Below are 17,172 nucleotides of genomic sequence, written 5' to 3' on the forward strand. Positions count from 1 at the left end.
AGTCATAAAAATGCTTCAGGCAGAAAACAGAATGTGAAAGGACATATTAAAACAGCTGCAATCCTGCCTGCATCTTTCAATTAACATCCTTCATAAACACAGCTCAAAAATAAGTGAATATGGGGAAAAATACATCATACGCCCATGCATATGTTCATGAAGTACCATCAGTGCCTTCACCTTCAAACTCTGCACATCTTTGTCCTAAATACTTATTTCTGTTTCTAATATATTGCATCATCCCTTTCAGTTTAAGAGTGGTATCAGCTTCCTTGTTCTATGCCTTCAACAGCAGATTTATCCGAGGGCAGCAAGCAATTAATTCCTTCCTCATTAATTTTTTAATAGAATCTACTTAGTACTTCCATATGAAAGAAAACACATCGGTTCACATACAGCACAACTACTGCTTCAATTTTTTTTATACATTAAAATTTATTTTCTGCTTTCTAACTTTCTTACTAATCTTTGGCTTGAATTTTATCTAGCTTCTACACTAAAAACCTCACGTTGAATTTACTCACAGTGTCAAGCAAATCATAACTCTGAAATTACAAATACCTGACGCATAAACAGTTTTTTCTTTTGAGAGAGTCATCACTGCTTGTAACTACGATGCTTGGTGGGTTTCAGTTGCTAGTTTGCCTCAGTTGCTAGTTTGCCTAACTTTGAAAACTACTTCATTTTTATTATTATATAGACAATAAATAATGTATATTAAGCATGTAATTCTACTCATTTTAATTGTTTCTAAAACTAATTTTTAGGGAAAAAAAGCAAGCAAAAAACTCAGAGATATTTTTTTTCTGGAAAAATCTGGGAAATAAAACTCTCCTGCCTTTGATCCATGCCTGCTACACCAAGCAAAGCAAAAGTCTCTCAGCTGGTTTTTTTTGTGACTTTATGTTTTCAGTCTTGGTTTGGTTCTTTTTAAGCCTCAATAATAAGCCTACGAAGAAAGTTCTTGGGATTTTTTTTTAGTGTGGAAATGTACTGCTAAAAAAAGAATAATCATTAAAAAAAATATCACTCAAATATTTTTTAGCTCTGCCACCAGTGTCAATAGCCTTGCGCTTTGCAGGGTAAGTTAAAACCCAAGTAAAGTGCTGAGACAGACCGATGCCTGGTAACTGAAAACGCATCTCCCATGGCAAGATTATTGTCTCACACACAAAGATGCAAATCCTGCATCAAAGTAAACATTACGTTTTTCATTCTACTGAGAAACTAGAGTTGCCAGGATATCTCCACAGGGGTCAGAGAAGCACCAAAGGCAGCAGAAGGAAGGGGCAGAGCCATATGGCTGGAAGCAAAGCTCTGCTTGTGAAGGTGACAGTACATGCCTCAGCCACCCTGGCCAACCATACCCACCTCTACACATCTGCAGACACTGAGGTTTCCAGTACCATTAACCACACTGAAGCAGAGGCACACGTGTGGACTACACTTGTGTTCACAGAGCACAAAACTGGTAATTTCTCTTCTATGTTATGGCTTTTGTCTACTCATGCTAAAATTAATCTATCTCCATGAATGAGAAGCACATAAAAAAGGCCAGAGTTTATGGCTATACTGAATGACTAAGTAGAGATTAAGTTTTATGTTCACTACTAACATGACAGCGTGATAAATAGAGATGATTATTTTTTAAAAAATAAAAGAATATTGTTCTCCTCATGGTACTGGTAGGTTTACCTGTATTTTACAGTTTAAAACAACATACCTAAAGTATCTTAACATATAAAAAATTCAGCTCAATTATAAGGACAAACACAGATAAAATTAATAAGCAAACAGCAAATTTATAAAAAAATATAAGACAAATGGTTGACACAATAAGATCCGATTACATAGAAATAACTTTTGCCATCATAGGCAACTATTACCATCCTGCACTGTCGTAAGTACTGTTCTCAATTATGGAGCCCATTATAAAATTTAGCAACAATAATTCAGGTCATGTAGTAGGACAGACAATGAAAGGAAGGTTACAAAAACTCTCAGATTACTAGTATACTTGTGACTAAGAGAAGTATTAACACTCGATTACAAGTGTTTGTTAAAATCACAGCACACATTAATTTACAAAAAGGAAGGATCATATGGCATTCTCTTTTTCAATGATGTAACATACAGACTTATAGTCCGCAAAAGTATTTTTGTTACACACAGGTAAGTTTGCATTGTCGTATGCAAGAAACTTTTAAAGAAACGTTCATATGAATTCTGCACTGTGTGCTGCCTCCTCCCTGTGATCATAACAACAACAGATAAGAGTGGAAACAAATATTGAAAATGATCAGGCAAATTTTCACTGGAAATGAATTTAAAAGACTGTTTATTATTATTTTTGTGCATTTATGAGATACAAGACTTAAAGAAAGTGCTTTTGAAAAAAGTATTTAACTCCCTCTGTCTGAAGATCCCCAAGCACTGCATCCAAAGTTACAATTTCATTTTGTTCACTTACAGAATTCATTTTTTTCCCCAGGATTATTAATATGTTGAATCACTATATTTAAAGGCTAATGTTGTAATTTTTAAGGTGTGAATTTAATGCAACTGCCTGGCCTTGAATAAGATGAGTCAAAACTGTAAAAATTAAATGCCTTTACCACATACATCTATAAACTGCTGCTTATAATTTTAACTCTGTGATAAGAGGTTTGGTTTGTCCTTAAAAAAAACGTTTCCCTGTACAAAACTCACTAACGTTAGTGACTCTATGCTTGGTAAATATAACTCACTAACCACTCAAAGGGTTAGCTGACATGTTTCTGCTAGTACAGTAGGTGTTTTCACGGTGCTATTGGGTTAATATTCAGTTGCAGCCAAAATGAACGACAGAAATTAAGAAGGGAGCAGAAAAACAGCAGAAAAATCACTATGCCAGTGTACGGGTCTACTGAATTTTGGGTATCACGCACAGTTCTGGTCTTCCTCTCTCCAACAGATGGAAACTGCGGAAGGAAGGATACCCCCCACAGACTGCAGGAGGGCACCCGGGAACCTGCTGCACCCACCACCTCCCCGGCACAGGACGTAGGGTGACCAAAGGTGGCAGCCGTGGCAGCGCACACACGGAGCACGGAAGCCGCTCTTCACACTGCACAGTCTGTGGACACTCCTCCTTGCAGGATGGTACCACCACCAGGAGCTGACCCGACGGAAGGGGAGGCTGAACAACAATCTGCTCGGGGTTACTCACTGCAGAGACCTGTCTAGGTCAGGAACTCTCTGAACTAGAAACCGGCAGATTACGCTGGGGAAATGCTGTCATATTTTCAGCTCTAATATTAGACTTGGCCTCAAATGCCATCCTCAGAGACTGGAGAACAGCCAGGCAGATCTCCGGCCGTCCTTACGGCACAGGATTCCCGCAGCACCCGTTGGCTCATGCTGGCACAGCCGCTCCAGCGAGGGCCCTACTATTTCTCTCCAGCTTTCTTTCCTCACTCTGCTCTACAATCTGTAATTCCGAACTGAGAAAACTGACAAATATGGAAAGCGAGCTCAAAGAGAGACTTCACAGTGGTTTTTTTTTAATTGTATTTGGCCTGTTGTTATTACATTCTCTTCGTATTTTGGCTACAAAAACCCTTCACCTTTGCCTCACCTTCCAAGGAACGTCACTTCATTTCTTACATTTATTATGCAACTTGCTAAGCTATGATGCAAATCTAGTCTTTAAATGTGAAAAAAGTTATGCATTTTGAATAAGAGTATTTATAAATATTATACTGGCGTACAGGATGAACACATGGTTTTCTTTTCAATGCCCCTGAACACTTCTTGAACTATGACTGTCCTGCTTTTTTTTTCTTAAAAAAAAAAAATATATATATATAAAAACCACTTTTTTTTTTTTATGCCACATCCAAGTTATCTTGCTAAGTGTGCATCTTCAGCAAGGTTTAAAATTGGGCAACACATGGTGACTGTGCACTGTTTTATTACTTCATTTTCAAGTTTGGCAAACGCTGAGCTGCCAGTTTATTTCATTTGGATCATTTTCTTGTATTTCTTCCATCCTATCATCCAAACTTCCGTTATTATTGGCATAATGCAAAATAACTACAACAGCACCATTCAAAAAAAAATACTGTTTGAAATACAACCAGTCTGGCTTGCTAATGTTGTAAGAGTTGCTAGGCCATGTTGCTGCTCTGTTGTAGAATACACACATACATTTTAAGAAAATACAGTAATCAATAAGGTATCACTGCTTTGGTAAGTTTGAAAAAATGCCAACACCAATGTTAACAAACATACAAGAACAGTCAACTGAAATCTTTCAATTGTGAAGTGACAGAAATTTATGCTTGAACATAAGTGAACTGATTTTTTTTTTTTATTTCATAAATATGAGAACTGCCAGAGTCAAGTAGAACAATAGCGTATATAACCAAGAAGCTTCTCTGAGGAATTAGTTAAAACCAACTGTTTTATGAGGTTATAAAGTGTCTTGTCTTTTTCCTTTAACTGCAATTTAAATTAACCACAAACCCTGACCTGAAATTACTCCCAAGTTAAGCAATTTTTCAATAAATCCTCAATGTTTCTTTTCCTTGTCCATCTATCTTAAAGAGCCACACTACCACTTTCTTTCCTGTGCTGGATTTACTTAACTGGATTTACTTAATCTGAGTTCCAGAGAGCCTGCAGAATTGCCTGGCATTTCTGTGCAAGGCCTCGGCAACTGACATACTGTCACACGTCAGTCAGCTAGTGCATTAAAGAAAGCAAGCATTTTCATTAGGAAGGTAAATGCATTTTAAAACATATTTTATGAATATCTAATACCACATATTCAACTACTTTTTTTTTTTTACTGTCCCATGAGTATCTCTATTATGTGACAAAAAGACCAAGCTGGCTTTCAGATTTCACTGCCTAAATTTTAGAATAGTATTTGCTTCAGCTAGCTTTAACAAAGAATCAAAGTCACTTCATACAAGGTGTCAGTTTCCCTTAAATCAAGACTCTCTGAGAGAGCTGAGTAAGTCCGCAAGTAAACATATTATTCAGTAACCACTATCCATTCTGGACACAGAAATCATACAAACACATAAATATGTATTTTAATTTCAAATAAATAAAGGAAATGAAAGGAGGTTTTTTTTTCTCATCAAAGTAAGACAGATACTGGAGACACAGCATTTATAATATCTGATTTGGGTATACGACAGGGATTGGCAGGCATGCTTCGTATTCTAAGTAAAGACGAACTTTTGTGTGACAGCAAGCCTGCCACAATTTACCGTTGCTACCAAAAAGGTGGCTCAAGGTCCTCCCCCAGCAAAAAAAAAGTGTAATTTTGGTTTAGGTTTTTGAACTAGATCATCACAGGGCACGCAGAGTGCGGGTGACGACAGAAGAGCGGAGGCAGAACCTCACTCACCACTTTTAGCTGCAGCTTGACTTTGGACCGGCTCAACTGTAACAAAATCTCACTAAACATCCTGAGAATAAGCTACTGGTTTTTTTATAGGACAGGACTCTATGCAGATTCTTTTCCACCCACCTTGACCTCACCCTTGCTCCAGAAAACTTCCAAGGTTGTTTGATTTTGTGCTTTTTTTTTTTCTTTTCCATTTTAATAAAGAATGGGAAAGTGTGAAAACTCTACACATGTGAAATTAAATATTTATTCTCTGAAAAGCTCTGTATTCATGAAGCTTGCGATCCATCAGTGCAACCTTTAAAAATCAGTTATATCGACTGTGTCAAATGATACTGTTGTATAACTTAATCATATTTTGGCATCATTTACTGTACATTCATTTAACTAACCTGAATATATGCTCTATTAATGATTACTCAATTTTTACATGCCTATTGGCAATAAAGATTGACTTTTTTTTTGACTGTATATTTATACATTATTTTACAGGGTTGTTTCCTTGGACTCCATTATGTGATACCCAGGAAAACATTAAGTCACTCTAAAAACAGAGCAACCACTCAAAACCACTTAAAATTGTATTTAATCATTAAATAAAATTAAGCCTTCAAACTATTGACTATTACAATATCAAAAACTTAGCAGAACCTCAAAGGATTTCTTCCATTGCTCAAAACAGATCAGTTTGAGTAAAGCAGTCATGTTCAGAGCCAACATTCTTCACTTGGAAGACCCAGGGCAAAAACATCAGTTGCACATTTGAAGAAATGTGCTGACAGAAAACTAAAGAAACTCAGTTTCTCCCAGAAACTGAGTACCTCAATGATTAAAATGGCATTGCAATGTCCTGTATACCTTTTTTATTTTTAATCTGGGGTGGAAAGGATGGAAATTTTTCCAAGGAGTTTGTTTAAAGTACAAAACCAAGAGATAATACACCAGGCAAAAAATGAGATCAAGATACCTAAAAAACACTACAAAAAGCCTTTCAAAGTTGACTTCACATACAGACAGTTTTTGCCTTCAGTCCATGTACCAAGACAAAAATGATCACAATCAAATGAAAAATATTCAAAGCCGACAATTTGCCCTTGAGATGTATATATTTCATACTGTTTAAAAGATAATTCTCAAGACAGTACTTTTGGTCATCAAAACACATACTGGAACACAAGCATTGTAGTCCCCCATCTCCTATCATATATGCATGATGCACCACCCAGTTACTAATCTTTTTAAAAAGCGTAACTCCAGAAGGCATCATCACACTACACCAAATCCCTCAGAACACTGTTCCAGGTACAATTTAAATCAACGTGAGTCACCATCGTAGCCAAGATACAAGCATCCCAGGTCTTCATCCTTGCCTCCCTACACGCGACTACCCTATAGCTCCCAACGCAAACATCTGTGAGGCCACACTGTCAATCAAATCGGGACACAGAGGATCTGGCTCCTTTCTGCCCTACTTTCAGAAATAACAGTGTTGGCTAGTTATGTTTAGTTTACTTTAATGTACTTAACATGTCCATCTGAATGCCATTTGAGAACAAATCTCTGTGTACCCACCAGTGAGCCTACGCTAGCAGAAATCTGGTGTATTTAGAGACCACTCCTGCCAAATCTGCATTCTGCTTGCGAAGGAAAACACTTATGAGTGGACAGCTACTCCCCACCCCAGACTACAGGTCCCTGCAGCATGCTTTCAGGCACTGAATTTTTATGCTCATTTGACTTTATAAGCACTTCCACATATGAATAGAGCCTCCAGGTTTTGTGGGAAGAAGCAAATTAAAACAGAAAGGAAAAAAGAACACTACGTTGTGCAGTGTATGTGGGATGGAGAAACCGTACTGAACAGTAATAACAAAAATTGATGTATGCCACAGCACAGAAGCGTACATACAGACTGTAACAAAAACATCATCAGAATGGTGTAAGGGACAGTACAAGGTTCAATATTGAGCTGTGACAACTGCCAGTTATTTGCAGTAATCTGTAGCTCTAGAATGAGCTCTAGCACTTCTGAGGATTTCTTCCTCCCTTCAATATTTTTGTACTGACACTTTCCCCCAGTATCAACCGAGAAACTGTATTGATTTATTACCAGTAAGCATTTCTGTGCTCATATTTTCAATTCAAGAACGTTGTCTTGAAAATACGTTGCAACACACTGTTTTCCTTCCATACTCAAGGAGTCACACATAGCAGATGGTGCATGGGAATTTCTCAGCTGTACTGAAGATGATATGAAATGACTACAACTACAAAGACATTTGATCTGAGACAGTACTGCAGTGTGTCAATTTTGGTAAACATTCATTCCTCTTATCAGAGCAGTAACTAGTCATTAAAGGCCTTAAACCTAAAAAACACTTACGCACTTTACTGTTGCTGATCCTTCCATTATTACTCACACCTGTAAAATTACAAAAAAATTATGCAAGTGTTTGTGAAACTGGATCCTATGATCACATCACTGAGCTAAAACAGACTAAATGGAGATAAATATTACTCTAGAAATTCATGAAGCCATTTCTATCAGAACCTCACTTGTTTTGGTTTGGCAGGTGTGTACATATATATATATATATATATAAAAATAAAAACTGGCATTATAGAACAGCTTTCCAAGTTACTTGTATATTAATGCAAGGGCAGTGGATGTATTTCTGAATGTATCTTGTAATTATTCTTAAAAGCATGCTTGGAGCTTGTGATAACGTATTTCACAGTATTAGACAATACGGCCACATTTTTCGCTTTCATTAGAGAGCAAATTCATATGTATTTAAAGTATTTGCATAATTTTTACAGTTAATTGAGCTTTAAATATGCATGATTTGGATGTTACTTCTAGCCAAATTTCATTAGTATGTCACTGGCAAGGAAAAATTTCAGGAGCAAATTTAGTTGTCAACTGCTACAAATTACCATTTAGTATTTTTAATATTAATCTGAACACATATATTAAGGTAGAACTTTGAATTAAAAAAGCAAGCTGGCACATTGTTAGTGTCCTTGAATCGAGACAAATGAAAAATAAACAACAAATCCAACTAATTGGTTTTATATTTTGAAACAGAGATCATAAAAAGCTTCTGTACTTACTAAGAATAGCCCAAAGTATACTTCATACCACAGTTCATAAGGCTTCAGATGTATATTAGGCATTTCACTGGTCCCCTCTATTTTTATGGTTTATGCATCTGATTTTGTGATGCTTCCTCACCCAGAAGCCAATTAAATCAATTATGATGAACATAATTTGTAAGGCAGATTTAATTATATATAGGTTTCTGATCACTAAGTAATTAGATGGTGTTCCAAAAAAACCCAAAACCAAAAGCAAAACTGTTGGTTATTCTACATTCAGTGCAACAGCTCTGTGCTACTGCATCGAACAATATGGGTTGATCCTTGCTAATCCCATTTTGCTGATGGATGAGCGCTGCATACTAAGATTGTACTGACATCACGTGATGAAGGAGGCTGTGTATGAAATGAGATTGCATACAAAAGGTTACCTGATTCAGTGGTATCAATGCACTGCAAAGAAATTAAGAGTTACATATCTATTTTTATGTCTGTGAAATGCAAATGGGACAATTTGTTCTGCATTAGGAGTACTGTTCTTTAAAAGTAAATTTCAAACAACCCACTCAAAGCTGGTGCTAAGGAAAAGGTGAGTCTCTGGATCAGTGCAGAAGTAATTTGAAATGAGAAGCAACTGTTCTGGGAAAGGAAAGGTGTGCCAGAGGGCTGAACAAGACAGGTTACTGCATGACTGTGACCCTGAGGAAAAGTCTCGGATACTATGTACACGTGATCTACATCTGGAATTGCAGTGCTGAATTGGAATTTTATAATAAAGATTTTACAGGACATGTATGTGAAAATCTGATAGAGATGAGAATGGATCCCAGGCCAGTACAGACGTGGTTTTCTATGGATGTAGCCGCTACAACCTTTAAGGTCCAGTAACACAGCCATTTTCCAGGAAAGGAAAAAAGTTGGCTTGTATAAAATTATACCCTTCAGAGAACATGGCCATCAGAATGGAATGACAGGAGACAAGATGGGTGATTCACTAGGAAAGGGGGAAAGAAAAACAAACAAAAACAAAATTGGACAACAACAATGGAAAAAAATTCTGCTGTGAAGGCCTTCAATGTTCAGGGTCTATCCTTGTTTTCCAGCATGAGAACAGTTGCAATGCCCTTCAACTTTCATTTCTCAAGTTCATGATGTAATAATGGTTGAAAAAAAAAACACAAAAGAACTACCACTTTCTGAAGTCTGTTTATATCCCTGACTTTGATTCTCTGTAGATGAAGATATTGGCTTGCCTTTGATTCGCTAGACTCTGCTTTTCAAGTTCCTTTAAGAACAGATCCAAAGCCTGTGAACTGAGCACATCTGTGTTTCTCTGTCCCACAGGGTAAAGGAGCTGTTTATTCTTCTTAAAAGTAAAACTAAGGAGGTGGTTACTCCTGCCTTCTGAGATCAGCACCATCGCAGGAAAAGATGCACTTTGAAGATCTTAATGCAGCTATCACTTTATAAACTATTCTTCAAGAGACTACATCCTCTCATGTCTCCCAGCCACGTATTTACAGTTAGTACAGGCTTCTTAGCATTCTGATTTTACAAGATGCTGAGACAAATCTTTCACTTAAGCAAACCTCTGTAATACTTTTTTTTAAATAATGTCCACTGGAAGATCTTTCCAGGCTATGTTCTCTACCAAACTCATCTTTCACCAAAAGAACTTGTTTCCTGACTTTTTTTTTGCAGCAATTGTTGCCCAAACCCTAATTCCTACAGTCTGTCTAAAAACTAATCCTTCCAAAATATCTTGATCTATGGGAAAGTTAGAACTTCCTTTAGAAAAGCTGGACTAGTTGGTGTAGCAAGCATCTGTCCAACCCTACTTTCTAAGAAAATGAGAGTCGGAAAGGAAAAACAAAGGAAAACAGAAATCCACAAAGCAGTATCCTGTTCATCTCTGCAAGATCAAAGATAGAACAGATACTAATATCTGCATTCTAGAAGTATCAGAAAAAGGAAGCAAATGTCAGTAAAACTTCTTTAAATTACATAAAATGAGTTCAAGATTACACATAGCAACAGTACAGTTTATATTTACTGTCAAGATATTTATCCTCTGTCAAGAGGATCAACAACATTTCAATGTATCCAAAGATACTCTAAGACATTAACAACATTTTGCAGTTGTGAGCATAGCATGTACTGTATCACACAATGTTAACAAATAAGCTTCCTTTTGGCCAATGAAATAATGTGAAAAGCAACATAAAATAAGCCCTAAAAGCTAAATAATGCATTTGTAATTAGAAACATTGTCCTGAATTGTACTTTTATCACTTTTAATATCTACTGAGAAGTGAATTTTGTCAAAGCTTAGTAATAAGCACGCAGAAGACATCTAAGCATTGCTGTTTGGAATAATTCTCAGAAAAATATTATAAACTGTAAACAGACTCATACATGGGTTAAGATGGCATAAGTTCATGCTTCTGTAAACAAGTTAGTGTGCCCTCTGTCCCTTGAGAACACCCAGAACACGATCCAGTTTAAAATAAAATATTTTATGCTTCCTGGATCCAGTTTTCAACTGAATCCATTCAGCAACTCAGTTCACTACATTCACTGATGCTGGTGACAATTTCTGATGCTCATTTCCTAGCATGAAAGCAAAATTCTTAGCACTTAGTTGCATAATGAAATCAACCTGTCAGAAGTATATACAGGTCTGAACAAAATAGGCATCAGTAGCAAAGGTTAATACAAGTGAAACCATGTGGGACAACTGCTTAGTGTCTCAAAGTACTTCATAGATACCAGTGCAAAAATGCTACAATTATTGTTTCAGAGTAGACCTGTTGTATCAACACAAAAAGTTGTAATAAACATCATTTTCCAATCTATTGGGCACGACTCATGATGGAGACAGAACAATTACAATGAACGTACCAGGGATTAAGGGTAAAAATCAAAAATATAAACAGCTTCGTTTTGCCAAAGGTAAATTCAGCTTTCAAAAGCATGGTTTGCAACAGATCTTGGATGGGATTTTAAAAGTCTGCAGGGCTAATTCCATTGCCTCTGTTCCTGCTTAAATTCGCCAGCCCTGCCTGTTTTCAATGGGAAAATTCAGAATCATTCATTGGCACGAAGTGGGGAAAAAAATTTCAAATCAATTGATACTTGAGACAATTTTAGATGTCAGCAGAGCACGAAATAACACTAATCAGCATAGGAGATGAAATATGACTTAAAAGCTGCAGCCCAGGAAACAGAACAAAGCAACAAAATCTTTTCCAGTCATTATTACTGCAGTTTGCATTCAAAAGCGGTATCATCATTAATGTGAACTTTAAAGCAGCCAGAACGTCCATGGGATCAGCCAAAGGCTTGCGTAGAATACACAGACAAGCTAGTTATACTCAAAGTTTCTAACCGGCTTCATATTGTTGAACAGAAGTACTATTCAGAGACATGAAGGGGTGATAAGAGTTCTCAGACTACTGTACTACATCACCAATTATAAGGTAAACAGTTTTATTTATAATACTTAAGCAACTACTATCAGTTATCTTACCAAATAATGATTTTGGGAAAAAAATTTAATTTGAAGCCATATGAAGTTGATGTGAGACCCACTAAACTTATAATATAATGGGGTTGTTTACTGCACGAGCATGTATGATCCTTACTGCACACCACATTAAAATATCAATTTAGGTAGCTTTTGATAAATAGCTGTATACTAGTTTAATATCAAAGCAAACAAAACCAATATGTGACAATGTATCAGTCTGTTAAAAGAAGTCAACTGTAAGATAAATCAAAAGCACAGGTTAGTGAGGAAGTCCATGCAATTGTGAAAACTGAAGTTAAACCCAACAACACTCACTTATGAGGGGCCTGTTAAAATTCTTACATCTCCTGTAAAGTGAAAGATATGCTTACCGTTATCTTTGCTGCTGTTTTCTTCAATTGTCATTTGTTCTGCTAGCTCAGACAGCGATTCATCAATGGTCTGGCTTCCTCGCAAGGTTAAGGAAAGTCTCCTCTTAAACTTTTTCATTCTATCAGTATTAAGCCTGGCTTAAGGAAGCCTGAAAAAAAAAGTAAAAAGCAATATGTGAGAAAAAATTAGTTCATTGGAAAATGAAATTTAATTACCTCACATAAAAATGCAGGAAGGTTAACAGAAAATCTACTCAATATGCAAGTTATCCTTAAAGCAATATCCTTACAGCAAGATCACTCTACTGGACTGAAGAACAATGTCTTGAGAGGTAGGTGTCCATACATTTTTGCAATTTTTATTTCTGTTAGGGAAAATGAGAATCTTTACTTAAAAAACAAAAACAAAAACAAACAAACCCCAAAAAACCCCAAAACTCAGATCATTTGATCACTAATTTTACAGTCCAATAAAAAAATCAAACAGTCATCTGAAAACTTACTGAGTGCGCACTCTGCTACCTCCTCCACAGCCTCTTTCACCAAAGCCGCTGAGGAGGAGGAGGAGGAGGCTGGAACTTTCTCTCTCTTTCAGCCCATTTGTTTACGGATGAGAAGTTACTGAACTTCTCTATATTTTCCCCTTTTCACAAAAGGAGGAAGGGGACAACACTGAAAGCCTTAAACACAAAAGCAATTCTCAAACCCGATCCCACCTAGGGAAACGGAGAGCCAGGGCTTGATAACGAGGGCTAGAATGGGCGTTTCTCTACAGTCAGGCAATAAGACTAAACCGTGAAAAAGGCAGGAGGCACTTTCTCCACAGAAAGCAGTAAGCAAACAAGTAATAACAACAAGGTCCAGGTCGATAAACATGTTGCCACAAGTCTGAGCTGGTAAGTGAACTCTGCAGTATGCCATATGTTTGCCCTTACACAAGAAGCAGCACGATTCTGTCCTTTATTACTCCATATGGACAATTCACCCTAGATGGCATTTCACAATAACTTGTTCATCTGCTCAGGGCCTCCAAAAGTCACATAAGCAGTGTCAAACACAAGCACAGCATACTTTTAAGTGTGAGCTGCTCATATATATTTTTCCTCCACATCTATCAGTCTCTTTGCATTCCAAAATGCAAAATTCACATACAAAATTATAAAACAAAATTTTCCTCAATGTTCTCCTCCAAACAGAGAAATGCAAGAAGCAGTACTTTCAAGATCCACATTTAACAACAAATTGTGAATATGATTACTTTTATATTGACATCTTCCCTTAAAGTATACACATTTCAACGGAGTAGCTTACTCTTTGTTTAGATGTTACATAACAAAAAGGAGTACAAATTGGTGGAACAAGTTGGAAGTGTCTGTTGGTGATAGCAGAATGTACACATAGACTAAACGATCACAAGACTCGATTGCACAGGACAGTAAGTATCACGTAAGGATGGATAAAAGCAGACCTTTAGGATCTGAGCCCCAAAGTTTGAGATGAACAGCACAACTGCTAGCAAAGAAGCCACTGTATCTAAGGGGAAAGAGGTGGATTACAAAACAGGATAACGTCTTAGACAACCACAACTACTATAAGCAGAAATAGTCAGGCAATGCATACAGATATGTAGGAAATAAAAATCTAACTGCTGGAGGTACAGTTAAGCCAGCAGTTTCAAAACTACCCTCCTAATGTGTTGCTGTATGTGCAATAAAGCCACACCTTAGTATGAATAATTTTGCGCTCTCTCACTCAAAAGCAGGATATTCTTATTGTTAAGAAACTGCATTCAGAGAACATTCCAAGGGGAACATTTACTTTTCCTGTTCAGGACCTGCTTTACAGACCTTACATGAAACTGCTGTATTTCTGCATTTATTTTAATTTTTCCAAAACGATGGCCTATGCTTCTCTCGAAAACCTAGTTTTTAAAAAAGATTAGAAGGACACATCCTTTACATATGGTTTTACTCAATTCTCCTACAGTGTTCTTTGAAACCTGCATCTTCCTACACGCATTATTCTCAAAAAAAGACGTGCAATTTTTAGCTATGTAGTACCCTAAAGCTACCTGACAGCGCAAGAATTTCTTTTCAATTTTCCACTTGGGCAGTAACTGAAAAAACAGATGCCTTTCTATACAACCAGGCTGTTCCTGGCTTTTGATCTTGCAAATATTTAAGTCTACACAACTTTTTAATTAAAAAAAAAAAGGTCTACTGCTGAAGAATATTACATATAAATTAACAGACACATGGATTAGAAAATCGAAGAGATATTCTAAATGTCAAGCTAATATAAAAGCAAATATTGTGTTAACTATAGTTACAAAATCTCTCCTGTTAAAGGAGAGTTTCATGGAGTGCTGAAGCATCATTTTTACTAAGATTCTGAATTAAGCTTGGGGCTTGATTTTGGAAGAATTTAACAGTAAAAAGGAATCAGGAGTGAGAATCCATGTGTGAGTGAATGCTTCCTTCTACTGAAATATAATTCAGTTTTTTAAAGGAGAAGATAGTCACTGACATTACACTAAATTCTCCCCTTAAAGCATCAGTATTCTTGCTAATTCAGATGTGTAAAAGATGTATATGTTTACAAAAAAAAAAAAAAAAAAAGAGAGAGAGAGGAGGAGTGACCAGTATCTAGCACTTGGAAATATCCTAACTTTTTACCTACTTTATTCTCACTTCTGCCCGAAGTTGCAGAACCTGCTAAATCTTGGTAGTTTGAGACAAGATCTCAGTGAAGAGAGCTTTTAAAATATGATCTATACAATCCAAAGTTAGCATTGGTTCTCTAAAACGACAGCAATTTCAAAGAAAAGTCAATTTAAATTCAGTTTAACAAAATTAAAGGGAAATCGTTTGATATTAATTTTCACTAATTTAACAGCTGCATATGTCTTCCCCATTTAACAGTAAATCTAATTTAAATCCAAAACAGAGTTCCTTGATTAGTGATATACATCTAGCAGCTATGATGCAGTAAGACTCCTGATGTTCCTCCAAGTTCTTAACAATTGTGAGAAGAATATGCACTGTTGTTTTTATTTTGGAGTGTTAGAATAGAGGCCAGGGCTTGACTATCCCATTCTGTAAATTCATCTACTCTAAGTCATACCCAAATCAAATATTTTAGATGTCATGGCAGACAGATGCATGTACTTGAATGCAACTAATGCAAGTTCTAGTCTTCTGCAGGCAGAATGAGGACAAGCAATCTGATATGATACCATCTGATGCAACCAGAAAAGCTGGCAGAGACATACTTGTTCAATCCTTATAGTGATACGAATGAAGAAAGTGACAGCGCGTTAAAGGAGCGGCTGCTTCTTACAAACGGCCTCCAGTCTAACCCTGAGAAGCTGGTATTTTTGTCTTTAAAAGCAACACAAGTTAATCCTTGAAAACTATGCTAAAATTTACCTTTTGTACATGTTTTTCTCCTTAAAACCTGCAGAAAAAGTATTTTCCAACATTCATTGTCATTAACTCAGTTTGCTTCAATAGTCAAACTCCCACCTTGCTCTCAATGTAACTTAAAAGCAATCTCTATAATACAGTTCGGAAAACAAACTCCACAGTTTTTAAATCATTCAGGTAAGATCAGATTTAAACAAGTGGGTTCTGGCTCTCCTTCTCTGCATCAGGCCAATCCTTACTACAACACATGTGGTAGAGCACTTCTTGTTTAGCAAATACAGATGTTCACAACACCCTGGCTATACAGCAGACAGCCATTAAAGCATCTTGATTCCAAATCAATAACCCAAATAGATTCCACTTTCGTCTATTCACAAAAAAAAATCAGAGGCCTTACAACGTCAAACAGCTAAAATTCTCAAAAAAAAACCCCAACATTCCCTTCAAGCTCCCAGGCTCTTGGTACCTTTAAAGTGAAAAAAGGAATGCCTAAGATCTTTACACACAATTAACATATGCTGTGTGCTTAATCATTGTAAATTTAAACAAATTCAGCTGAAATTTTCAAGAGCAATGAGGTTACTTAACAGCTCGAATTTTAGCCAGTTTATTTCAGGAGGGTCACAAATATCAAAAGCTCACTAAAGTTTTGCTGATTCAAAGCCCTTTGAAGCCAATGGGAACCTGTCCTTCAACTTCAATAAGCTTTAGATCAGACTAAGTGCTGACTCTTCTGTTTCCAGATGTTATATTGCATTAAGATGCCTCTACATAGAGACTAAGCATTTTAAAATTACTTTTCCACTTAGATACACACTGAAGTTGGTATTTGACTCTTTTTACAAGCTGCTTTACAAGGTGGCAGGCGTTTTCCAAACATCTAAAGGCAGTTCTTGTTCTGAATAACTTATTATTTGAAGGTGACAGCTAAAGTGGGAGGAAAGGACAGGAACAGAAACCCTACGTAACAGCAGCATGTGAAAAACAGTGTGGACCCAGCATGGTCCTTACAGACCGGTTAACAAACTAAAGCCACAGGCACAGGCTGTCAAAGAAAGCAGACACCAGCATGGCCAGTTCTACACTGAAAGGGCCAGGTATTTGCCCAGTAGCTCCATACAAACTCCTAGGGTATGAGGAGGTACAGATGCACGTGGGACACACTACTTGATTTTGTAAAATCGCTAGAATGAGATGGGTATATTGTGGCAGAGTTTTGAAGGGATCTGAAGATTCTGCCCAGAGACTTTTTTTTTTTTTTAAGATCTAAGATGGAAAATCAAGTAAGGCATTATTGACCGAAGAATAAAACCAGTCCACACAACTAGAAACAAGAATTAACAAGAA

General features: G+C 36.7%; 1 protein-coding gene across 2 annotated transcripts in view; it reads right to left on the reverse strand.

The window, feature by feature from the left end:
- Window positions 1-17,172, reverse strand: part of CDK17 (cyclin dependent kinase 17) — a 92,376-nt gene that overhangs the window by 42,591 nt on the left and 32,613 nt on the right. The window contains exons 2-3 of one of the 2 annotated variants that reach the window (XM_086610927.1): window positions 12,401-12,549; window positions 7,785-7,823 (exon numbers count right to left, since the gene is read on the reverse strand). In XM_086610927.1, coding sequence (XP_086467053.1) covers window positions 7,785-7,823; window positions 12,401-12,518 — 157 coding nt within the window. In that variant the 5' untranslated portion in view covers window positions 12,519-12,549. The remainder of the gene's footprint in view (window positions 1-7,784; window positions 7,824-12,400; window positions 12,550-17,172) is intronic. The other variant, XM_086610928.1, reaches the window with a different exon arrangement.

The sequence above is a fragment of the Tauraco erythrolophus genome, chromosome 4 (genome assembly GCF_009769465.1).
Source record: "Tauraco erythrolophus isolate bTauEry1 chromosome 4, bTauEry1.pri, whole genome shotgun sequence".
Taxonomy (NCBI): domain Eukaryota; kingdom Metazoa; phylum Chordata; class Aves; order Musophagiformes; family Musophagidae; genus Tauraco; species Tauraco erythrolophus.